Source organism: Equus caballus, chromosome 4, assembly GCF_041296265.1.
Source record: "Equus caballus isolate H_3958 breed thoroughbred chromosome 4, TB-T2T, whole genome shotgun sequence".
In the NCBI taxonomy this organism is placed as follows: domain Eukaryota; kingdom Metazoa; phylum Chordata; class Mammalia; order Perissodactyla; family Equidae; genus Equus; species Equus caballus.
This window is the reverse complement of record NC_091687.1, coordinates 41,280,972-41,306,747: the sequence shown is the minus strand read 5'-3', so window position 1 is coordinate 41,306,747 and position 25,776 is coordinate 41,280,972. Positions and strand designations below refer to the sequence as shown.

Sequence of the window (25,776 nt, the reverse complement as noted above, 5' to 3'; positions counted from 1 at the left end):
AGTCAAATAATCTTTAAGAATTCTAAAAAGATGGCAGCATTGTTATGAATTGTTGTAACATTATATTTAAAAGGTCTTTTCAAAAATAAAAATAATTTATGTGCAATAATCATTCATAGTTTATAATATGTAATTATTTAGTCTTCCCAAATATCATCTAAATTTTACAGTAGGGATATTTGTCTCAGAAATGCAAGTCGTTAGCCCAGGACCATATGGCTAGCAAATAACAGAGATCTCAAATCAAACTCAGGTCTTTTGACAGTAATCCAAAACTCTTTCCAGTATTTCAGATTTCCTGGTTAGAAGCATTTTCAGAGTTTGGGCTTTGTGCCTGGCACTGCAATAGGCATTGAGTGGTAGAAAAAGAATCTTCAGTTCTGACCCCCTATGTTAAAGTGGAAATCACCTCTGAAGTCCCTTATAGACTAGCCAGAGGCAAACTGAAGCGGTGGCTTATCTCAACACCCTCTTGGCAACTTTATAGTATCCTCTTCTCAAACACCAGTCATGTCATGCTCTCATGGTTCTAATGGACAAACAACACCCCAATGTCCTACCCAAGCCTGTCCTCCTTGGACTTACGTGCTCTGAACCACAATTCCTTTTCACTCTCAATGCTGCAAACTTACTGCTCTGCATCCTAAAGTGGTGTCCTAATAACCCAGAAGAATTTAAGAGTGATGCCACATTCTCCTCTCTTCTGGGTGTTTGTACTTTAGGAAGGACTTCTAGCAATTGATTATTACCCTTTTATTATAAAAGTAAATATATAATCCTGTTTAAAAAATAAGTAGCATTATGGGAAACTTCACCCATCATTCTACAATAAGAGATAAACAATCTTAATCTTCACATATATGTATATATTTGCATGATAGAGCAAAGAGAAAATGGGCCTTTGAGTGGAAAGATCTGGGTCCTAGTTCTTTCTTTAGCATTTATAAATTGGGTAATAATGGCAATTTCCTTGAACTCCTAGTCCTATATCTAGCCTATATGGTAAAACATGGACAAGTTTGACTTGTCTAAGCCTCATTTCCTTATCTATAAAATCAATATATTTGTGTTTGCTCTCCCCATTAAGGGCTGCTGTGAGATACAATTGAGATCATGTATATAGAAATCAACTGCAAAATATAATGTAGCATAAGATCAAAGATTTAGAACAATGCAGTCTTAGGGATGCTGATCTTTGTATAAGTCTGCTCATACCTTTCTGCTCTCTATTGATGTGAGGGATCTACTGCTGGTACGTAAGGAGATTGAGAATGACACAAACAAGTGTGCTAATTATTCTGCAGAAGCATTGAGGCTTTAAAATAAAAACTCCATCATAACATACAAAAACAGAGACGCTTTCCATCTCTTCCCTTGCACTATGAAGTAACCAACAGTTTGTTCTCACTATGTTGAAGGTGGGCATAACTCCCCTAAAATAGGTTTTCTTTGTCTTGCCCACAACTGGAACTTACTAATTTTTTTATTAGGCAAGTATAGCAGCAGAAACAACTCAGTCAGCAGAGTGGAGCAGATTACATCTATAGGATGTCAGTATCATTTTCCCTGTTTTCAAGGCAAATGAAATCTTTCATGCCTTAGTTTCAATGACTAAGACAAGAAGCTGGCCTGTGGGTGGAGGTCAATTGCAATTTGATAAGGACCTTGGTCTCAAAATATATTAAAGATCAGAATATCATATTAAAGATTAGAATGAAGTTTCCTGAGCTGTTATAAGAACTAGAGAATGCCAATTTTCAAGGGACCTTAGACATCAGCTAAAAAAGCCCTTTCATTTTATAGATGGGAAGCTAGAGCCATATATTGATTAGCCTAAGATGGTATGGGTACAGTGAGTGGTAAATCAAGACAAGTATTGATCAGTAACATCACTTGAATATTAAAATTTGTAACTCCAGTAATTACTTACACTCTTTAAGTTTTCTTCTAATTTTGGTTATAAATATCGCTTCATAGGTACTTAGGACACTCTCTAAAATGCTCTCTCCACCTGCTCAGGACACAGAAGTTGTTCTGTATATGGATTACATACTCAGAGGAACCTTTCCATAGAGAGGGGAGGAAGAAGGATAGGAATGCTGCGATTCTATTGTTTCTGTTGTCACTCTTCCTTTCTCCTTATTTCTTTAATTTGAAAGTTCTACGCTCAGTTGCATCCAGGATGTCTAGAGCAACATGCCCCAATATGATGTTCTCAGGATGTCACGTCAGTCACTCCTTCCTTTCTTCTTAATCTCTCTGTGCCTCATTTTTTTTTCTTCTGTAGAATGAGGGTGACAGTAGTATCTACCCCATTCATTAATGTGAGAATTAAATGAGATGACATATGTAAACCACTTTGAACATTGCTGAGACATAGTAAATACTAATAATATTAGCTATTATTATTACTATTGTTGTTTACTAAATCCTTCCTTCAGACAGTGTTAGTGAGATACCACCTTCTAAAGTAGGTAAGGTTATTCACAAGGCACGTGGAAAAATCTGGACAGACAGCTTCAATATATTTTTTGATATTATTTTAAATCCCAAATCTTAAAAGGCCAGTTTAAGAGCAAAATAATTTTAAGATCTCATTGAACATTGTTCCTTGTAATTATAACGACAGAAGATTGTGTAGAGGATAGTATGTGAATCAACATAACTTTTTTTTACTGTGTAAAATTTAAAATTTGGTTATGAAAGGAAAAAGTTTGCCAGGAATGCCCAAAAACAATCCCATAAATGTGTGACTCTATCCTAATAATCTTATTGCACAAAGAGCCAAATGTTATTATCTTAATTCTGTAAGCTTTCTAAGGACTTTTTACTTCTTGGACTGTATCTGGACCCTTTTCCTGACTTCTTAGGCTTTCTGGAGGCTGCATTCTTAAATTATAGTTTGTTCCCAAAGAGAAACGAAACTTGTCCAGGTTACAATAAAAGTAAGTGTCTATATATTGAATGCTTTTTGCCCGTCAAATGTTTTATGGACCCAACTTCCTTGAAGTTCACATTAACACTGCAAGACAGACATTATGATCCCCATTTTCCAAATGAGAAAATGGAGCCTCAGAGACATTGACTGATTTTCCCAAGGCCACACAGCTTGTAAATGCCATAACAGGAATTCAAACCTAGCTTGGTCGTTTCACGATGCCATGTGGAAAGTTTAAGAAGTTTTATTGAGAAAACAGCATTCTATAAAATATTAGCTTTTAAAATATATATAGAAATATTAAGAATAAAACATAAGGAACAACTCAAATGGAAATATAAAAACAGAAGAAATATCTTTTTAAACCAGCTGTTCTGTGAGAAATCAGTGGATTTTTATTGCAGTATTCAACAGAATGTCCTAGCGAATAAAAATATATATACTTTTACTTTGAGCCATGAATGTTGTTAGAAATATTTTTCTTCATTTTAACATTTATTAATATGAGTGATTAGCTTGATTTTCCTTAAAAATAATAATTTTTTTCACATCTCTGTGGGGCAATTGAGACTTCTAATTGTCCTTGGGGATTATTCATATCCCAGTTCCCTCTGCAGCCAATATTACTTTAAGACCATCCTAGAAGCACATGATGGGGCATGGGGGGGGCGGAGTTGGGATTCCCATGCAGGTGAAGGTCCCCTCTCAGGGCTTTCCGGGTAGCTCAGAGCATTATAGAGGTGCAGCAGCCTCCTGCAGCAGCTTTTGTCTGGATTTGGCAATGGGCATGTATTGAGGAGTGTTAATGGTCACTCCTGGCCTTCATGGGGCCTCTGGTTTGCCTTAAATATTTTGTTTGTTACATAGCAGGCTCTACTGCCTTATTAATTAGATGCCAGTTCCTAAGTATGGTAATCATACATTGGAAAAAAATGTGGTTATCATAAATTATGTCAGTGTTGCCATTTATCGAGGAAAAAAATTTTATGAATGCTATTTAGAACCAGCCAATTTTCTATGGAATCATACGATACTCTTGTGTGAAGGGACAGATGCAGCCAAACTGCATGGAGCTCTTTAAGAACCGCTGAAGAGCCTTTCCCACTCTGAAAGAGAGCTCCTTTTTAATTAGACTTTTCAGATTTTCTGTATGTCATAGTATCAAAAATATAATCATCTTAAATATTTTAGGATCTCCAGCTGAATTTAATTAAGCATGAGTGCACCCCCGTGTTTATATGCACCAAATGGTTGTTGATTCCATGTACATTTTACAAAAGTTTCATGTTACATATATTTTTAAGGTTCTGAATTACTTTTATTACTAATTGTGGTACCATAAAACAAAAGAAACGCTTTTCTAAAATGAGGAAACCATCGTGAGGCACTGGGAAAATGAAAACATGGTCTGTAGAGCCAGAAAAACTTAGGTTTGAATTTAGACTCTGCCTCTTACTAAATGGAAGACTTTGAATAAGTCTCTTAATCTCTCTGGAGTGCGTTTTCTTCTTCAATAAAATGAAGGTGACAACAGGGTTGTTGTGAAGTAAAAGCTTGATGCCTGGCCATACCAGATCTCCAACAATTTTGAGTTTAAGGAGATTGTTAGCAGTACCTATGAATCCTTCCCCAATCTCACTCCATTCCCTTCCCACTCAGAGGCAACTATTATTTGTTATTCTAAAATTTCTGGTTGTTATCTCCATTATTTTCCTAATTACATGTGTTTGTGTCCCTAAGCAATACATATATCCTTTTTTTCACCTTGCGTATTTTGACACTTGTCTTTCTCTTCTCAGCTCAAGGTCACCTTCTCCGTGAAGTCTTCCCCAGACCCCCAGGCCCCAGCTCCCTGACTGTTCCTGCCTCCGGGATTGCTCTTCCCCAGCCCATTCTCCAGATAGAATCCTGTCACTCTCCTAATCAACACTCTAGAGGCTCTCCAGTTCTCTTGGTCCAGGCTTAGAGATGAAGGATTTGATGCAACGTATGCAAATGCAGTGTTCTTCCTCGTTTTCTCAAAAGACTGATTAAAGCTCCCTTGGGAAAGCCTGGCTACTCCCTGATGGCTGCCTTTCTGGCCCACCAGGAGAGAGTAGGATCTTCACAGAGCTGTCCCAGAGAGGCCTGGAGGCTCTCTGGCAGTGAAAGACGACCGACCCCACCTTAATATTTACTGGGGACCTTTCCTCCCGGGGCTATTGGACAGGGCTTGAGCTCCTCATGTTACTCTGAACCAGAAAAATGTGGAGCAGAGAAATGCTGACGTACTCCGACTTCAAAATATAGTTTTTAGGGGAAGACACATTGTTATCACATTGTTATCACATCAATGTAAATCATTATGGAGCACTCACTCCTCTACTCTGAGTTCCACTCTGATCAATGAAATAATGTAAATAAACACCTTTGCTCACAACAGGGAAATTTATAGGGAGAAAAAAATATCTCAAAAGCCTTTAGAAAAGTTTTTTTTCAAAAAGATATAGGTCATTCCAAATAATCTCTGAAAATCCCTTCTATATTAAAAAAATTAGTAGAATTATTATAAAGATAATACCTAACTAATGGTCAAACTAATGATGTAGGCAAACTGTATTTTTATGTATTCAGCCTATAAATATCCACATTTTGGAATTCTAATTAAATATTACTGATTTTACTATAGAGATTTTTCAGTTCTATGTTTAAACTTTCATGATATACTGGTGTCATATATATAACTCACTTGATACTGAGTCCTTAGTGACATAGTCTACAAATGCAACATTGTTCCTGGACTAAATATTATTCACTTGATGGAATGATTTCCATTGAGGAAATAAACTGGGAACTTGGTGTTTGGCAGAAAGTTAATCTCCAAATGTGAGTATTCCAAACGTTGCTTTGGCCAAAGTCTTTAGAAAGAAAATGAAGCTAGTTTCTGCTTGGAAAGCAGTTGACCTCCAAAGTTTTAGATTGATTCTAAATTGGAATTTTTTGCTGAGTTGTCTTGAAAGTTTTTTCATTTTGTTTTGTTTGATCATATGTACTAAAAGGTCCAAAAGGCCCTAGGGCATCTGTTTATTTACATGATATGAGGTTAGGAATCGTGGTAGTTTTTAAACACCCTATTAGGGTCTTCTCTTTCCCAGATAACAATATCATATTTCTAATAACTTGAGACTCAGAGTTGCCAGCAACTCCTGAGAGACTGGCTCCCCAAATTAGATTTCAGTAATGTGCAAGAGAAGCCTTCATCATTGCCTGTCCAAAAGCCACTATTGTTGGGGACAATTCAAGAGATTTGGGGGAAAGCATTTTGTCTGGGAATCTTATGGGATTCCTGCCTGCCTTGCTTTTATGTGAACCAACGTGGCACCACTGTGCCTTGCTCTGCCCTCACCTCAGTCACACTCTCTCGAAGGCAGAGTCCAACTTCTAGAAACAAAACATCATTTTCTCTCACTAAAACCAGGTCATCTTTCAAGTGAAAACATTCTATCTAATTTGCTGATGGTCATCTTTATGTTTCCTGGGCAGGTGGGCTGGTGGTTCTGAGAAGGACAAATTGATGCCCCTCGCCTGGCAGAGATTTTCATTAGGGTTCAGTTGAGTCACAGCCTCACAGGGTGGTGTTTTCCTTTATGTCATAGTTCATTTCTGCAACACAGGATTTTTAACGTAGGAATTGGATTTTCTATGATCAAGAAAGAAGAATCATATAATTTTCATGTGATTTTCTTCCCTTAAAATAAACTGTTTTCCTCATTTCAGAGTTAAGAATCACTTTGTTTATAAAAATAGAAAAGCATACCAAATGCCTCCTGACAGAGAAGCTCACTTTTCCTCTCTTCTCTATTTCCCTTCAGGTAGAAATCTCAGGGCAAGTGAAAGGCAAGAGTAAAATGAAGAGCTAAAAGTTAATTTTAGAGGTAGCCATACTTCTCCCCAGGAATTTAAGGGGATGTCTCCTTCCCTACCCTTGGTCCCACCCAGAGAATGAGAACCCTGAATGAGAGGCCAGGGAACCAATGTGCTTTCAGAGTTCCCCAGGTGATTCTAAAAGGCACCCAGGCTTGAGAAACCCTAAAGTTTCCCATCGTGAAACAAGACTACCTCTTGTGTCCCCAGCTTGCACTTGCTACTACAAATTACCCATGCAACTTAATATTGGCTATACTGTTTGTGTATCTGAAAGGTGGAGGTGGTGAGTGGTGATAACTGTTCAGCTTTTTTTTTTCATTGTGAAAACCACAGGCAAAAGCACTTACCTTCCGTATAGCAATTCATTCCTTTAAGGATGTTGTAAATGTGCATCAGTGTGATTAGGATGATTGATACAATGTTTCCACTCCATCCACTCTGTCAGAATTAAAGCTCCCAAGGTATATAGTTAATGGCTATTATATTCGTCTATTTTTAAATTTTTCATTCATTCATTCATTCAACAAATATCCGTTGGATATACCTCATGATATTCTCTTATTTAGAATGCCACATCACAGGATCATGGATCCCAGTGCTGGAAGGAACCTAGTCCAATTTTCCCAATTAGAAGACGGAAAAACTGAGACCCAGAGGTTATCGTACTTATTCAAGACTAGTTACACTGGAGTAACACAATTAGTTAGTGGCAGAGCTAGAAATAGACACCAATACTCTTCCTTAATATTTTACCTGAGGACCTTGAGCTATATTTCATTACAGTTATCTATTGTTGCATAAAAACTTACCCCAACATTTAGTAGCTTCAAACAATAAAAATCACTTCTTATTTCTCACTGTTTCCGTGAGTCAGGAAGTTAGACGGGGCATAGCAGGAACAACTTGATCTTGTTCCTTGATGTCTGGGGCTTCACTGGAAGAGTTATAGGTAGGGGACTAGGATCATCTGAAGGCTCTTTCATCACATGTGCAGCAGTTGATGCTGGGACTATCAATCAGATTGGCCCTTCCATGTATTATGGCCTGGGCTTCCTTATAACATGGTACCTGGGTTCCAAGGGCAAGTGTCTCAACAAAAAAAGAGAGCCAAGGAGAAACCATCAGCCTTTTGTAGCTGAGCCTAGAAAGTCATGAAGAACCATTTCTGCCACACTCTGAAGGTCAAGTCAGTTCCTAAGATATGCCCAGATTCAAGAGGAGGGAATATAGATCCCAGCTCTTGATGCAGGAGTGTCCACACCATATTGTAAGATCATGTGGGATGATATATAGTGGAGCTGCCATATTTGGGAGAATACTATCTGCCACAAGTCAGAGGTTACTTATGGGAGCATGATACAAGTTGAAAACAGTATCCATTACTTTTTTATATAAATGGGCCAAGACAGCACAACCCCACCAAGAATACCTCCTTGAAAAGCCTAAATTCAATCATGCTTTAACAATATATCTCCTCAAACACAGGCACACACATACAGTTTATGCCCTCCACATTTAATGTTCTGCTCTATCTTCATGCTCTGGCTTATTAATGCTACATAAATGATGGTAGTAAGAGCCTTGAAAAATTGAACAATATTCTTTATTATTTTTCACAGTGTTTGGAAAGTTAAGGGACTTTAGTCCCATCAAACGGACGCTCAAGAAGTCAGAAAAAATTATAATATATCTGGGAAACTGAGTAAAGTAAGGCAACTGAATGTCTCCTGGAACCTAGAACTTTCCCCTCCCAAGCGTATATTTTCCAGCTTCCTCTTCTCTTCTCTTCTCTTCTCTGTATCCTTATCTAGAACGTAGCTCTGAAAGGATATTGCTTGTGCCTTTCTCACCCGCCATCACATTTCGAGTGCTAGCATAGTCCTTGGCATAATATGTATATATTTTGATATATATGATATATATGTCATATAATATATAGATATGTATGTCAATATATATATTGAGCCATTTTATATCTCCTTTCAGAAATGTAAGGTGTGTAGTGTGCACAGTGCAGGGTGTGTGTGTGTATGCTGAAAATATCGAAAGACTTCTTTTTATTATCATTGCAATTTTTTCCTTCTGTTTATACATGGGAGAGAAGTAGAATTGTATTGGCTTTATTTCCAGCATGGATAAGGAGGTTCATAGTCAAAACTCACTAGAGATTTATTAAGTAAAGTCATATTAGAAAATATCTCATCCTTTTAGAAGATTAAAGAGTGTATATCTGAATGTTGAGAGATAAGAATCATTGAGAGATTTTAAACCCAATAGGATATTATTTTCTGTTGTGATTAATGCAAAATAACAAGAAAAGTTAAAACATTTTAAATCATCTAACTAATTTAATTTCATGATGGTAAACCTTAGTTTTACTTTTTTGTTTTTAAAATTTACTACATTGACATCTTGTTTTGGAAAATAGTCCATTTTTGGCTGCCTTATTGTTGCTGATATAGTTGAGCAAATATCACTATAATTTAGCAGATTCAAACTTTTTAGACATGCAATTACCAATTTGGCTACTGACACAGGGGGCCATTGTTATTATCTTATTTAGGAACTATCTCTCATATTGCATGTAATAACTTAAATACATGCATAGAGATAATATTAAAAGGTAAGATGAAAAATCTCTCTAATGCTTTCAATTTAATCTCAGCATTAATTTGTTGTGTAAGTCTCAAAGGAAGAACATTCTAATTAATTCATCCTTTCTAACCACTACACATGTAGAAGATTTAAGTCCTTGTTCTCTCAATTTTCAAAGTTCTATCAATTCATTTGGGAATTATTTTCTAAATATTTTTAGAATTTAAAACACAGTCCTTGAATTAAAAATGTAGCAGGGACAGAGTCCTTGATTCAAGCAGCATTAATTGAATAACCCTTAAGTCAAACCCCAACTGAAGAGTCCTTTAAAACTAACTTGAATTCTAAAATACATTCCTAAAGAAGCACATGTATAAAGTTTTTCCTGAAGTTATAACATGATTAAAGGCAATGTTGAAAGAGTTAAACATTACTCAATCATGACAATTATTTTTATATCCTTTAAAAATGAAAATCTTGGGCCATCTATTTAGCAGAGCGCTCTACTCTATAATTATGATGTATCTAAAACTTAAAGACTTGTTTGGAAAAATACCTAGTATTGTTAATCTGCAAATGAAGGTCACAAGTCTTTTTAGATGGTCCATGAAGTTTTTTGTTGTAGCATCTATGTTTATGATCTATTTATCTATAATCGCTGTCTATGCTTTCATTCTTGGGAGGAACTAATAACATATTCTTTTTTCTTTCAACTCCTAAAAAGAATATATATGTAATGACTTTATATTGTGTACACACACATGCAGTGGAAGGCATAAATGGGTGGGACAAATGATTCTTGAATTCCTTTGCCACTCAAGTTACCCATAAATTGAAAATGTGAGCACCACTTATCTACATAATATCTTATTCCTAGTTTGCCTGAAATTTTCCCTTCATTAGTTGATTCAATCTCTTCTGGCATCTATTTGGCATAAGTGCAGCCTATTAGAAATTAATTCCCCAAATTTTCCTGATTAGTGAGTGCACAGATATGATAACCATTTTGTGAGTACTGAGAGGTAGAAAATACTTAGCTAGCTTTTTCTGTACTGAGTATCTAGTTTATTTAATTTTAAGCAAGGGAGTATGAAAGAAAAACCCAAATTCCCAATTTTTAACCCAGCTCTATAGAAATTAAAATCAGGGACCATGACAGCATAGTCACTAAGTGCATGGATTATAAGATCTCAGAGATCTGCTATTGAATCCTAGCTCTGCCACTTTCTTATCTACAAGTCTTCCCTCATAGGGTTGTTGAGTGAATTAATTTAGACAATGAAAGTAAAGGCCTTTAGCACCTTTCCAGGCACACAGCTATTATCACACTTACAAAGTGATCATTACAAGGGCCACACTCTACTGGACTTTTATTTCAAACAGGGTTAATTAAAAATATTTCAATGACCCTACCTACTAGACCATTCAACTATTTACAGTCATGACTTTCATTTTGTTTATTGCTGAGTGCGAGTTTAGTGCCAACAGAAGCAGAATTAAGGTTTAAGTTCAATTAAATTGCATTAAAAAGCAATTGTATTTAATGCTTTAATTGGAGTGTATTGAAAAGCCCACCCTCCTTTGTGAGTCTACCTGCTTTCTGATAGCCACACTTCTGAGAATGTAGTCCATCCATCTGGAAAATATTTTACATTTTGCTTTGACTCATTCTTCCCTTTTGTTGACTAAACACATTGAATTTGTTTTTGGTAAAATACCCAATATATACATTTGGCTGGCTCTCTTTCCCACAGTTCTTCGGTTTGGGAGAGCCCTGAGGTCAGGGTCTGTGAACAGTAGCCTCATCATTCATACTGGGTTAAGAAGAACTTTGATGAACTGAGTATTTTGGTTTTGATCTTAATTATCTTTGGTTGTATAGACTCTGCATTTGATTCTGACAAAAAGAGAAAAACATAGAACTGCATTTTAAAATTCCATAATTTAGGAATATTGGAGCAGTTAATCAAGGAGTATTAGTTGTAATCTAGCCCAATACTCACCTTGATGGCCAACTCTAGAATTAGCTCAATTCTGCAGAGAGCAACCTTGAAACCGACATTGATGCATTTGTGAATAATTGCTTCAATAGAGTTAAGTTAGAAAAAAATCTAAGTAATTTACATCTGTCTTTAAGCAATAATCATTCCAAAGTATTATTAGCTTACACGCATGATTTAGATAAAAGTCAATATAGTCAATACAGTTGATCTTGGAAAATAACATTTGTCTAATGTTATTAAAATGAGTAGCCATAAATCTCTTAATGCCCTTTAGATTTGGTCCTCATTGGAGGTTTTTGGTGGTTATACTGGGTTGCTAACAAGAACAAAGAATCGTAATTAAATTTCTGATTAAGTCTTGTTTATGTACCATAACTTCTTTATATACTTAATTTTTTAAAAATGAACTGGGAAAGTGAGTAATTTGCCAGTTCTTCATAAGGACCAAGGTTTCATTGATAAAACAGGTTGCAACATGTTCACTTCACCCGAAATATTAAATTGTCACATTGGCATTGACTTTGACATCATCATTTTAGATAAAAGCTCCTTATAACAGAGGCTTGAATATTAGCTGTTAGGAACATGGTGGGAAACAACTGCTATGATGAAAACTATTTGCATCATCATGACCGACATTTAGGGATTCAGTGGCTGGCCATCCCTGATGTCATTAATCCCACTTAATCGCTGTTTTTCAAAGGAATTTAGCTAATTTTACAAAAACTGCTTATTCAGCCATACAAAAAGGATGATTTCCAAGACTCTCAAATTTCATGGAAATGGGTCCTTAAATAATAGGAAGAAAAGGAAAGCTTTGTAATTATTAAATTACATTTGATGGTGCATTTCTCTATTAGCAAATATATGCTACTGGAATTGGAAATACAGGGGCAAGCTTGTCCCTCGTAAGGTTCTAGGTGAAATATCTTTGTGTGGAATCCCAGAAATGGTGAGAAGATTGGAAAACATGTGTAAATAAGAGGATCCATGAAGGTAGCTCCCACTCAGGCATTCTCTGTAGTGCATAATGACTCATGAGAGCAAGAAGGCGTCTGAATCAGTAAATATTTGATGAGTGAATTTATAAATACAATAAGTGCTCTCTACCTCATTCCATCCCACCTCCATTTCTGCAAACACAAATTTACAGAGATACGAGTACAATGAGCAGCAAGGATATGGGAGAGAGGAGGAAAGCGGAAAACTCTACAGCTAGTGAGCATTGATGCAACAGTGCCTATGGTTAATATCCAACAATTGTTCTGATTGGTGGATGTTTAAATAGCAAAGATTGTTAAATGCTTTGAATAACACTACAGGATATTCCTTTATTCAACCCATTTTATTCAGGTCTAGGCACCTTCTACACTAAGATATCCTTGAAATCAGAACCAAACAAAATTCCTGAAGGTGATTAAGCGAAATCAAACTGGATGAGAGGATGAACTGACGTCCTGGGTCACTTCTGTCTCAACTACACCCGGCCTCGGAGGCTTTACTGGCACAAGACTGAAGCCAACTAGGAAAAACCTTTGATGTGAGGCAGGGCAGTAATTTAGAGTGTACACTAGTTTGGGAATCCATGATAGCGGTTTCCCCAGAGCTCTTCCATTAACTTTCTAACCAATTTGAGGGAAATCATCTCAGTAGTTTTTATTAACTCATCTGTCCAGTGAAAAGTTTGGAAAATTTGAATTCTAGAATCCATTCCAGTTCATTGTCTAATGAAATCAGGCTTATCTTTTTCTGAAAGAGGATTTTTTTTCAATAATGTGTGTATAAGGACACAATAATGAGTATATAAGAACTAAATCATAAACCTACAATTTTAAATTCCTGTTGATATTTATAGAATGATTTGATGTATGTATGACATTGAATTCTACATAAACATTTTAAAGTTTGACTTAAAAGGGTTCATAGCTTGTATCAGCCAATGCACATCCTCTCAGGAAGTCTCCTCGGTAAGAGAGAAGGATATCAGTGTTTGTGAAACTGGACCTTCAAAACAAAGCACCAACATGTTTAACTCAGTCATCTATTCATAAGAGTTGAGATAATCTAGACAAGTTGTGGCAAAGTCTTGCAATTTCTGTTCCAATATAATAAAGAAATGCTAATAAGTGTGCAACATTCACCTAAACCCACAGCCTTTTCTGCTAATAAAGAGAGAGCAACACACCTTTCACCTTTCATTCACTGAAATCAAAGGAAGTCAACTATTAGCGAAGCTTGCCTGTTCATTCTTTGAGTGTTGATTGCACATTATTATTGGTAAAGATAATTGGTAACAAGAGTTAATTCAAATGAATTTAATTAAAGGATCCATTTTTGCAGGACTTCTCAGAACTTTTAATATCCTAACATAAATATCTTAACATAAATATAAAATTTTTCCAGAAAAGAGCACATGGTATTCCACATTGTTCAAAGCTTCTCTTTTTCATCATTAATTAAGTAGTCACAAGGATCATGTTTCGGAGAACACAAGGTGGAAAAGGCTGTTTTCATTTATTTTTTGTTGGAGGGTCAAATAGACCCAATATTTATCTAATTGCTATGCTGTCTGTGTCTGCAAAATATGGTTTTAGTATTTTGTTGCAGCTCAACTTAGAGCCACTGTTGGAGTGAGGAGAACCCTTAATTACGATCCAGTTGCCTAACTTATAGATAGTGAAATTGATGTCCAGAAAGGTGCAATTATGTGCTTAAGAGTCATGTGAAGTTTGAGGTTGTTCTAGGATTAGAATATGGATTCCTTATTCCTACCCCCAGTGTTTTTTTTTTCGTTACACTGCACTGCCTCCTCTTCTCATATTTACCATAGCCGATGTCAACAGAAGTGCTTATAAAGAACCCATGAACATTCTAATTACAGTCAGCTGCATTTTAGGTTCTCCAAATAGAAGACCCTGCTGACAATTCAAATTCTGTTTGTCCAAATTTGAGTTTATTTCTTCCTTGTTATATGCCAGTGTATACGTAATGTAATGACTAAGAACACGGACTTTGGAACCAGCCCGCATACAGTTTCTTCAATGTATTCAGTGATTCCTGCATCCTCATCTTTGCTCAAGCTGACCCTTTAGACTGGAATATGTTTCTCCCAACCTCTCACATACTGAAGTTAAACTTTATCTTGAGATGGCATTAAAACACATGTAATAAGTGCATGATGTATTTTTAATTAAAATGATTTGAACCAAACAGTTTCTATCTCCCCTTTCCCTATCATGGCTGCTATTGGAGATCCAGTAATAGAAAGTATTCATGGAGTTACAGTGCCCTTTCCTCAAATTAATTTTAATTAGCCAAATTTTATCTAATTATCCATGAATAATATCCATTTGAGTAATGGCACACTTTGAACTGCACATGACTCTGAACTATTTCTGCAAGATCTCATCACTTTTTAATGTTACCCAGCCAACTGCTTAGAGGCAATCTGTTTTATTCAATACATGTTTGTTGAGCACTTACTATGTCAGGTCATTGACATGAGTCAAAGAAAAAGTCTTATTTCTTTTCAATATGACATCTGTTTTATTCTGCTTCACTTCTTCTCCAGATTCTTCCTTTTACCTTGTGTGCCAACTGTTTACCAAAAACAGCTCCCCGATGCAGACAGTGCTAGTTTTTACCAGCAAATCTGGATTTAGATGGGCATTTTAAACTCGTAATGAGGAGCAGGAAGGCTCTCTGTTTTGCTTAATGTGGCAACCTAAATTGGATTTATGACCTTATGCCTTGGCAAATTAGTTCCTATTGTAATGAAGGATGATTTTCTAATAGGTTATATAACCAAGGAGTTATCCAAACAGAAGGCAAGCTAGCGTACCCATGGCTTCACAAACTTCACTTACCTGTTCACTCGGACCATATCTACAGAAATATTAAATAGAGCTATGTTCAAAAGAAATACCAAGTTTCAAATTTGAAACAGATGCTAGGCCTTGGGTGGCATAAGCCCACAGCCATTTTCAAATAAGGAATGCCTGCCTTTTCTCTTTCCTACTCTTCACCCATACCCCTCATCCAATTCCTTGTTATTATAGCCAGGGTATTAGAGAAGAGGTTCTTGACGAATAATGCTCCAAAGGAGGAATTGCCTCTGAGATGCCTTTTATAGCTTTGGGCTTCATACCAAGGCTAGGGAGTATTTAAGACCTCAAAAATTCCACTTTTGCTCCATGGAGAAGAAAAAAGAAAATTTTAAGTAAAAGGGCAGCTCTTTCTCATGAGTTGTGGACTTAATTGACTATCGTGGGTTAGAAATTGCCATTGAGCCAAGAGATCATTTTCCAAAGTATATTCTGTAGATGTGTTAATAATTGTTATCATAAAAAAACTTTTTTCATGGTCAAACAGGTTTGGAGAATTAAGAGTTAAAGTCAAACTAGTGTTTTTGATACAGGAAAATTAGATACTTTAAAGTGCTAATGTCTATGGTAAATCTCTAAGAGGAATATAGGAAATGCTTAATTTCCTGAATTTTTTGGCCATGGAAATTTTATTTTATACTGCTTCTCAAGGGATTACTGCTATTCTATGGAATACACTTTTGGAAATGCTGATCTATAAGAATAGACACATTATTTTCAGACATTGACATTTCATATTCTTTCCACAAAAAAATAAAAATAATAACTTTACTTTTCAAGGAAAATCTGTTCTCCGTAAATGAAGATCATTCTATTCAATCATCATCATTGCATTAGTGATTTAAACTCTATGCTCAGGAGGCATGGTGTCCACTGATCAACTCACTCCTGCAACAGAGGGGTACAATTTTCTACAAGGAGATTAGTGACGAGTGTTCACCGTGGATTCAAAGCAGTGCAGATTCTGTCATCCCACCCAGTAATTGAACCACTGTCCAAGTTTACTTCATCTCTATTTTCTAAATCATGCTCCACAATTGGGTTTTTAGAGTCCACATTCATGTGGTTTATCAATGGGGCTCCCACAAGAGCTTCTGTTTAAGAAAGTGGTTAAAAGACATCTCAGAAACCGCTGCCCTAGGTAACTAGACTACTGAGACAGATCCAAGGGGATCAGTATGCTTCATATATGGGAGTGTGTTCTATTCAAGGAGGAGACAACTAAGGAGTCTTTCTATAGACAGAAAACTGGCATAGAGGTGAAGCTCCTTGCCCAAAACTAAAGAAATAGTAAAAGTAGAAGCAGAAATTAGAGTCTCTTGGCTCCACAATTAGGGCTCTTTGGGAACAGAATAATGCTTCCTGCCTTGCCAAATTCTGACCCTAAATCATCCCTTAAACTAAGCAACCAAGATTGACTGAGCATTTGCTATATTCCAGACTCTTTCCTAGGTTCTAGGGTTACAAGACTGAACAAAGTTGTTGCTGTAGAGAAGGAAGAGGGAAAACATCAAGAAGCAAGTAAACAAACAAATAATCAGATGTCAAAGTTAACCGGTTTTTTTTCTGAGTCATCTTCCAGGTGTACCAGATGACTGTCTGAGCACAGATTAAGTCTCACCTGTTCCCATTCCAAATTGAAATTTTCTAAATTGCATTTTTATCTCCATTAGCTGCCGTTTGCCTGACTTTGTCATTTCCTATCTGGGTCCAGGTTTAACTCTAAGCCTGAAGTCAAAACTCTTCTCCTCAAGGCCACTGAATTCTGAACCCTGCCTATCGAAAACTGCACATTAGTCTTGCCCTAGATTAAACCCTGCAGTCTATCCATCCTTTAATCATACATTCAACTAAGCTATAAATCTTTGTTAGTTCATTTTGGGTTTTCCATAGCTGTCGCTCTTATTAACTCTGTTTCTTCATTCTTTTTTCTCTTTCCTTTGAAGAATCTTGAGAAGGAGGATTACCTCATTCTGCATTCTGGTTCTACTCCTCTTTGCCTATTTTTCCCCCTTAAACTCATAAAGCCCTGTTTTTCTTTACAATCTACCTATAAGTTCTTTCTCCCCTTATCACAAACCGCCATGAAATACTTTTCTCAAAGAGAGGCATATCTATAAGGTACTGTTTAACCCTGGACAGTTACATTTGAACTTTTCTGACTCGAGGCAGGTTCAGTACAGCCCAGATCTACCATAAAGTTGCATATGAGGAATTTGTTCTAGTTCAAAATAATGCAAGAGTATTTAAAATTATAGACCTCTTCAATTAATAGGAAAAAAGAAAGGACTTTGTTTCTTGGCTAAACCCCTCTGTCATTTCCAAATGTTCACTCTCAGACCTATTTTCATTCGCCTTAGTTGTTCATGGTAAAATTGTAAAAGCAGTGTGTGAAATCAAGGGCCTTAACATCATGGGGCTCCCCTTTCCTACAATATGGTGACTGTGCAGCTCCATTCACCTTAGGGGTGACAAGTCTCCCACCACCTCTATTGCTTCTTATTATAATGATACTGTTGAGTCAAAACTGAGCAACTTACACTTTACAAAATATCAAATGACATCAAATATATGACACAGATAGAACAAGCCAATTAACTGCCTAACTGCCCCATAGTCACCTTCATAGAGGAGCTGGCATCTCCCTGAACTAAGCTCTCACATTTGGAATTAATGAGCAGGACTTTCATGTGAAGAAGAGATCTGACTTTAAATTCTGACACCTGTAATGTTCCACACATCCTGCTTCCCTCAGAGGCTAAATCATAGGACTATCATAAGAAGCAGACCTTTAGGAATTCAATGTATGTCTATGATTTCCTTCTAAAAATGCAGGATCTAGTTAAGGAAAGCTGTGTTGATTTCACAAGTATGTTTACATTTCAAAGGTCCTACCTTTCACAGCAGGATATAAATCTTCTTCAATACTCAGGTAGTAATATTCCCAATTAAGGGAGAAGACAGATTAAAAGCTCCTCCTCTTCCACCTACTTCGCCTTCCTGAATTCCTTCATTATTGGTCCTCACACCCAAGCTAGCAATCTAGGAGACAACTTTAATTTCTCCGTCTTTATTTCTCTCCATGATTATCCTGGTGCTTGTTGATATAGGAGGACCCTGTATTATATTCCTAGCCAAGAGTTTTATGTATTTACTTAAAGTCTGTAGGGAATCACTGAAGGAGGATACAATTCTATTCATTTTGGTGTATAAAATGGGTTCGAGATCAAGACTTGAAGCAGGGAAACTAGTTGTGAGGCACTTGCTAGTGTTCTGAAGAGAAAGATGGAGACCTACACTAAGGTAGTAGAGAGGGGTGGACATATATGAAAAGATACCAAATGCAGATAGAATCAGAGTCCTGGAGACAAGATCTTGGGCATGGAGGAGTGTGTGGAATCAAGGATGATCCCTGATTTCTCCTTCAGACAATTCATGGATAATTGTGCAAGTCACTGACATGGGAATGTGAAGAATTGGAGAGGGAAAATAATACATTCAGATTTGTTAATGTGGTGGTGTAGAGAGGATACAGTTGGAAAATATCGGAGTGCTATGCTTCATTTAATTTGTTAGACCGCAAACCACCATCATTGTCAGTAATAATAATCATGTGTAAGTGATTGTGTGATGCACCAGGGATATCTAGATAACTAAAACATAGTTCTTATCTGAAAGGGGTTTAGCATCAGGGAAGGTTATTAGGTTGTGTATATGCATAGATGAAAATGTATGGCAGGCATATAAGTGCCAAAAGGGTGTTTTAGGTAATAAATTTCCAAGGCACTCAAAATCTACTTTTCTAGCCTTATTTTCACTTCCTGAGAAGTTCTAAGCTCCAGCTAAATTATATTCCTTATTCTTTGGTTACCCCTAAATTTTCCTTTCTCCATATCTTGTTTTAGTCTGCTTTCTTTGCCTATATGTCTTTGCTTTTCAAAATCCTATTCACTTTTCAAATTATATGTCAATATACCAATCCCGGCATGGCCCCCCAATCAGGAATCATCCCTCTCTTTTATGAGGCTCTGTATTTGTACCATTTTATGAACTTTTCACCCAGTTTGTATTATGGTTATTTTGGCACATCTTGTATTATTCGTATCTACTCCATGCCCCCTCCCCATGCTCAATTTCTTGTAAATGGAACCATATCTCATCCAGCCCACCCATATTTGCATTCCTTGTAGTGCCTTAGCAATTAATACGTGTATGTTTGTGTTTTTAACTAAGTAGTGAACTTGAAGTAAATCAGAAGCAATAAATAATGATTGCCATATGACACTTGAAAATTATACTTTACATTCTCAATTTCCTGTCATACAGATATGTAAATTGAATACAACTTAGGCTCTTGGAGGGGGCAAATCTATTAGGCACACAGTGTAGATGCTAACTCAGCAGAATACATAAGTGTAAGATGTCAGATGCAATCATAACTACCCCCTCATTAAAATATAGTTTTCACATAAATCCCACTGATGAAAAAAAATGTTTCAGCCCTTTACTACCTTTCCTGTGTAAAATTATTTGCAGAGTCATGAAAAACTGTTTGATATTTGTGACAAAGCAGACTGCTTCTGACTATTGTGCTCTTGAGTAAATAGTGAGCTGTTAGGTGATGTACTCAATTCTTGCTGTGGAAGAAATTTATTGTTAATAGCAACTTGAAGCTTGAAGAAAATTTTGTAGGAAGGAAAAATACTCAAGGCTCCAAATAAGACTACTTAAATAAAAGTTGACCTTAAAGTACCTAGAGGGCATGACTATTGATCATTTACAAACCATGGATTTTACTTGTTCGTGTGCAATGAGAGGTGACTTCTGTGTGAATGTTTCCATTGAAATTTCCAGCAGTTCTATTGATGCCACATGTTAACTGAAGTCCACATTGATCGTTTTTGATTTCTCTCAGTCCTTTATTTTGGTCCTGATATGTAAAGGTGGCTCCAGAATTTCTTAATAGGAAGACTTTAGACAACAACCAGATACAAAGCCTTCCTGGCTGAAAGGAAGGGTGATGGAATACGCAGCTGCATTTGCATCACAATCATACCATTCTTAACTTACATGGATTTTATTTAGGGGGTCTTGGGACATCGATCCTCTGCAAATCAAATAGAAGACGAGAAAAAGAAACACTATTGTCAATATTAAAGCTATGTTAATTTAAATGTCTTTGTTACTTTTACATTTTTCTAGGACTTATAAGATCATCTTCAAAAACCAAAAATGAAGTTCTCACTTACGCGCCGGTGCTTGGTACTGTTCATCTTCCTAAATGTAAGTAAAACAAAATTATTCTAAACTATGTTAATCAAGAGTGCTTAAAAAGGGAGGAATCTTTTGAATATGATTGAAGGGTAGACATTATTCTCCAGAAGCCAAAACTAAGTTCCTCAAAACTATCGTTTTCTTAGTATTTTGTTAACAAATCTCCCCTCTGAACTTTTACTGACTTAGGTTAGTGTTATGGTTTACCCAGATATGTGAGCTTTGTTTGTTTACAAAAATTTAGCATTAATGTGGGGGCTGGCCCAGTGGCATAGCAGTTAGGTTTGTGCTCTCTGCTTCAGCAGCCTGGGGTTCGCTTTTTCGGATCCCAGTTGCCGACCTACACACCATTTATCAAGCCATGCTGTGGCAGCATCTCACATATAAAGTAGAGGAACATGGGCACGGATATTAGCTCAGGGCCAATCTTCTTCAGCACAAAGAGGAGGATTGGCAGTGGACATTAGCGCAGGGCTAATCTTCCTCAAAAAAAAATTAGCATTAACTTGAGTCATCTCCATATTATTTTGGAAATTAACATTGAAGGTTAATCATGTTCTTGGATAAATGTTTTCCATGTTAGACATGTGGATTTGAATTAGAGTTTCTGGGCCTCTGTCTTTATAAAACATCCGAATTCTTTCAGTCTGAGGATTGATTTCAAATGTATTTATCAAATACTGACTAAGAATCTTAAGTCTTAACATACCACAGTCATTCCATAACTCTACAGCCTTTTAAATCATGTCTAGTTTATGTAATTTTATATTATTTTATTGCTAAATGATTTGGCAAGTAGTCAGAACTATAATTGTCTTAGAAAACACCATCAATGCCTATTTATTTGCATCAATTTAGTTAACCCACCATCATATCAGCTTCAATAGCACATGAAAGGCAGATAGTAAGTTTTACATAAACAAATTTGGAGTTGTCTTGATCCTTATCCTCTTTACCACATCAGAACAACATTGGCCAATGACTTATAACTGGTAGTAAAGATCCCTCAATATCTGATGTTGTTATACTCACCCAAAGCTTGCCTAGGGTTCCAGGATTTCCATCGTTAATTAATGTGTAATCACAGGCTTCTAAATTTGCATAAACTGTTTCTCTTTACATTATTTGAGGAAAAGTATTACTAATATTCCATAAATGTTAATTTAATTTTTAAAGGAATTTTTATTTTATAATATTATAAATCAAATAAGTAGTTTATGGCAATGATTGCTAATGTAGCCCTTTTGTACCTATTTGGATAATGAGTATAATTTATTTTATTATGTAATACTGTCATATTATTTTAATTTTTAGGCAAAGTACAGTATAATTTGCTAAACGTAATCCAGTATTTGGAAATGCACATAACTTCATGCCATTGGAAATATAATAAAAACATTTAAACAAGAATATTTTAGAAACTATTAGAATATTTTATTGTGTCTGTAAATGCCCAAGCCTTATGCTGTATTCTGTTGATGCAGAAATATTGGTATATTCTCTTCATAAATAGATATTGTTATTTTTCATAGCTCAAATAAAATCCTATGTGATCAACTATATGTGAATATTTCCAAATAATTTCATTTCATAAAGCATATACTTATACTAGATATTGATAGAAGAAAAACTAAGTAACTACTAGATATTAAGATAGTTGGAATATTACCACCTTTCTTATTATGATGACTACAGGTAATTTTTGATGTGTTAAAAACATGAAGTAGGTCACTTTTATTCAAAATTTTTACCTTATATATTTTAAAATTCAAAGACTGAAAGAATTTCGCATATTTGCACCAGCCCTGGACAGAAATGTTTTATGGTTTGTGGGCGTCTCTTTTACTGTCAGACATAATTGCACCGGGCACTTAAATGGCTCTGTGCTCTCTTTGCTGTAACAAGAAAGTTGCTTTTCTGTCTGTATTTGGATTATATATTTGATTTGGAGGATTTGTCCACAAAAAATTTTTGATACATCAGTTTCCTTCTAAAACACTGATTGTGTTCCACATTGATAGTCCTCAGAGAAAAGTAAATTTTTTAAAAATAACATTGATTTTAATTCCTTCAAAATGTCACTTCTTAGATACATTATTGTGAAAAAACACTACCAGTATATTGATTAAGTTCTACTAACCTGATTTCCAAATGGTCTTTAAAGTGCTAGTTTGGGTCACCACATTTCATTAGCTACGTCTGCATTAACCAAGACCACCCACTCGCTTCCTCTCCCTTATCTGCAGTAATGCAACATGGTTAGAACAGTGCTGGGCACATAGAGAGCGCTCAAAAAATGCTGGTGCTGCTGCTGCTGCTGACAATGATAACACCAATGATTAAGACATAGGAAACCTGGTTCTTCTGAGAAGCATTTTATTGTTGTTGATTACTTAGCTATATTCTCCTATTTACTTTGAATTGATGCTATGTGCAACAGTTTTGTTCTTTATATAATGCTTAAGTAGAAAGTACATAGGACATCAACCAGGCATCTAATCCTACCTGGAAGAACCAGGGCTAACACTTTACAAAGTTGTGCTTTATCCTTTGTTATTTTGAAAAGTATAAGTAACTGAAAACTACCAACAATTACAACTAAAAGTTACAAATAAATAAAATTACAAATAATTCTAACATATACATTATTAGTATTAAGGATGGCAACATGGAAATCCTGTTGGTTATATCAATTTGACTCATATTCCTTTTAGAACAGTTCTATCCTGTGGCAATCAGCAGGAATCTCTCCCTTCAGCACAGTAGCATGGGTCCCTACATTCAGTAGGTTTGAACCATTGCAGAGATGGATGATTTCTCAAAGTTCTACTCAGAACCACTCTGTAATTGTTCTGTCTCAGTACTTCTAGAAACCACCTGTAACCCAAAAGTAGGTTGATTGTCTTAAATCATGTATCTTACATGAGGTGCTTGAGCACATGGCCATTCAAATCATATTGCTTTCCTCTGGACTCCATGATTAGGTGGAAGAAACCTCCTAGAATGTAAGCTCGATGAGGGCAGGGACCTTGCCAGTCTTGTTCACTGCTGAATCTCCAGAACCTAGAACAGTGCCTGGCATGTGAGAGGCACTCAAAGTATTTATTAACCAAAAGAACCAGCGATGTTTCGGCTGCGGACTACAGCTGTTGGTGGCAGCTTGGTGGTCGTATGTGTGGCGCCATTTATTTGACCCCTTTAGGAGTGACATCACATATACGGCGGCTAAACTGCTACATAAGACAACAATTAAGCGGTTGTTTTTGTTTTGTTTTGGAAGAATCATGTGAGATGGCTTGTATGCAAAACTTTGAACATCAATCTTTATTCAGAAAAGCAATATGTCCCTACTGTCTCATTTCTATCTTCATGTCATATATTTCTTTATATCCTCCAAATATATAGTATAAACATAACACTATGATAAGTAGAGTATTTTTAAATCTTTCACATCATTGGTAGTTTTATCTAATCACTACTGCTTCTATTGTGCCTTTTTATTGCTGAAAATTATACCACCTCATTAGCAATTTTTATCTGTATTACATTATCAGCAAAAAGTTTAATATGTTTAATGAACTTTATGAAATTTTTGTACATGTTATTTTTAAGCAGTAGTAATTCCATGATTGGATTCATACGTATATAATAGCTATATAGCTATATGTCTATATCTACATATCTATATCTAAATATCTGGTATATATACATATATAACAGAATGCCTCAACCTGTATGTTATTTTCAGAAGAAAGTCTGAAAATTCAGCTACCACTGGAAAAATTCCATCATCAGTGCTCAGACATGAAGCAGACCAGGAGCGGACTCAGATTATTATGGCTCATCTAAAGACAAAGGTTCTAATTCCTCATTCCTTCAGTGTTGAAACAATCTCTGCTGAACCAGGCTCCAAACTACGTTCACTGGAGTTTGTTTCAATATTGCAAGAATGATAAAATTGATGCTACTGTCATCTACATGACCTATACCCACTCTTGCAGATGGTCTTATCTCCACTATTCCTGATGTTAAAACTGCATTAAACCAAATAATGCTGTAGTAGAAAATACAAGTATAGGATTTTCCACTTGATATCCTTGCACATACTGCCTCCCCATGGCTTCTATGAATTTCCAACTAGTGCAGGAATGTTTCTTAATTGGTTGTCCAGTCCATGTAAAGATAGAATTCAGAATGTGACTTCTGGAAAGAATGCCAAATTTAAGCAAAATAGTCCCTAATGTCAAAAATATCTAATATAAGTGACAGAAAAGATTGATATATGACATCGTATTTCATCTTCTAATTTGATTTGAAGATGGTGAGAAAATGGCCTAGACATAAAAAATATATCAGATGATAATTGTTGTATCAACTAAAATTTCTAAGAATAGAGCCACAAAGAATCTAACATAGGTGTACAAGCTGAACCAATCATTAATATTTCTTACTGTGAGGACACAATAATTTATTAAAGATCATGGTTACATTATCTTTAGTCGAATTGTTAAAACACACACACACACATTCATAGAAATGTAGGCTAATAAAATCCCACAAGAAGCTTTAACATAAAATTTCTTCAAAATACGTTTTTTCACCCCCAAATCACATTCCAATTCCTGATGGAGCATCTCAGCATTTAATGATTGATGTTTCTTCACCTCCCACAATTTCTGGTGTCAGGAAATATTTTGTAGTGTTGGTCTTTCTTGCTAGACTGTAAGCTCCTTGAGGGCAGCATCTATGCTTGCTTTATTCAGCACTGTGTGCCCAGCATCTAGCATAATATTGGCAGATCAATTTCGATGACTATTTGCTGATTGATTGATCTTAAAACCAGTTGGAAAAGGGCATTTTGAGAACAGAATGGTGTTTAACTACGTTGGTAAAGGATTTGTACATTTTTAATCATTTTTGTTGGTTCGTTAATTTTCTTCTATCATAAATTCAAGAGGCATCAAAATTAGAAATAATCCTAATATTTAAAGAGTAGTGTCAACTATATTCACAATAAGTGTCCATCTAGGGTTATAACAGTAATAAGCATTTACCTTCTCCTGTTTGCAAGCGATTTCTACTCAGATGGCTTGCTGGCACCTCCAAAACAAGTCCGCATTAGACCTGACCTTCTTCCCTCTAGTAAAGGTTTCCTTTCCTAACTTCTCCTCTTTCT

General features: G+C 35.9%; 1 protein-coding gene and 2 non-coding genes across 3 annotated transcripts in view; all 3 read left to right on the top strand.

Moving 5' to 3' along the window:
• The window catches only part of CALCR (calcitonin receptor), a 144,098-nt gene that overhangs the window by 58,846 nt on the left and 59,476 nt on the right, over nucleotides 1-25,776 (top strand). The window contains exon 3 of the mRNA XM_001493688.5: nucleotides 20,529-20,609. Coding sequence (XP_001493738.2) covers nucleotides 20,559-20,609 — 51 coding nt within the window. The 5' untranslated portion in view covers nucleotides 20,529-20,558. The remainder of the gene's footprint in view (nucleotides 1-20,528; nucleotides 20,610-25,776) is intronic.
• Nucleotides 23,753-23,837, top strand: MIR489 (microRNA mir-489). The gene has a single exon (NR_032827.1). It is a non-coding gene; the product is annotated as a microRNA mir-489 (primary transcript).
• MIR653 (microRNA mir-653) lies at nucleotides 24,469-24,553 on the top strand. The gene has a single exon (NR_032830.1). It is a non-coding gene; the product is annotated as a microRNA mir-653 (primary transcript).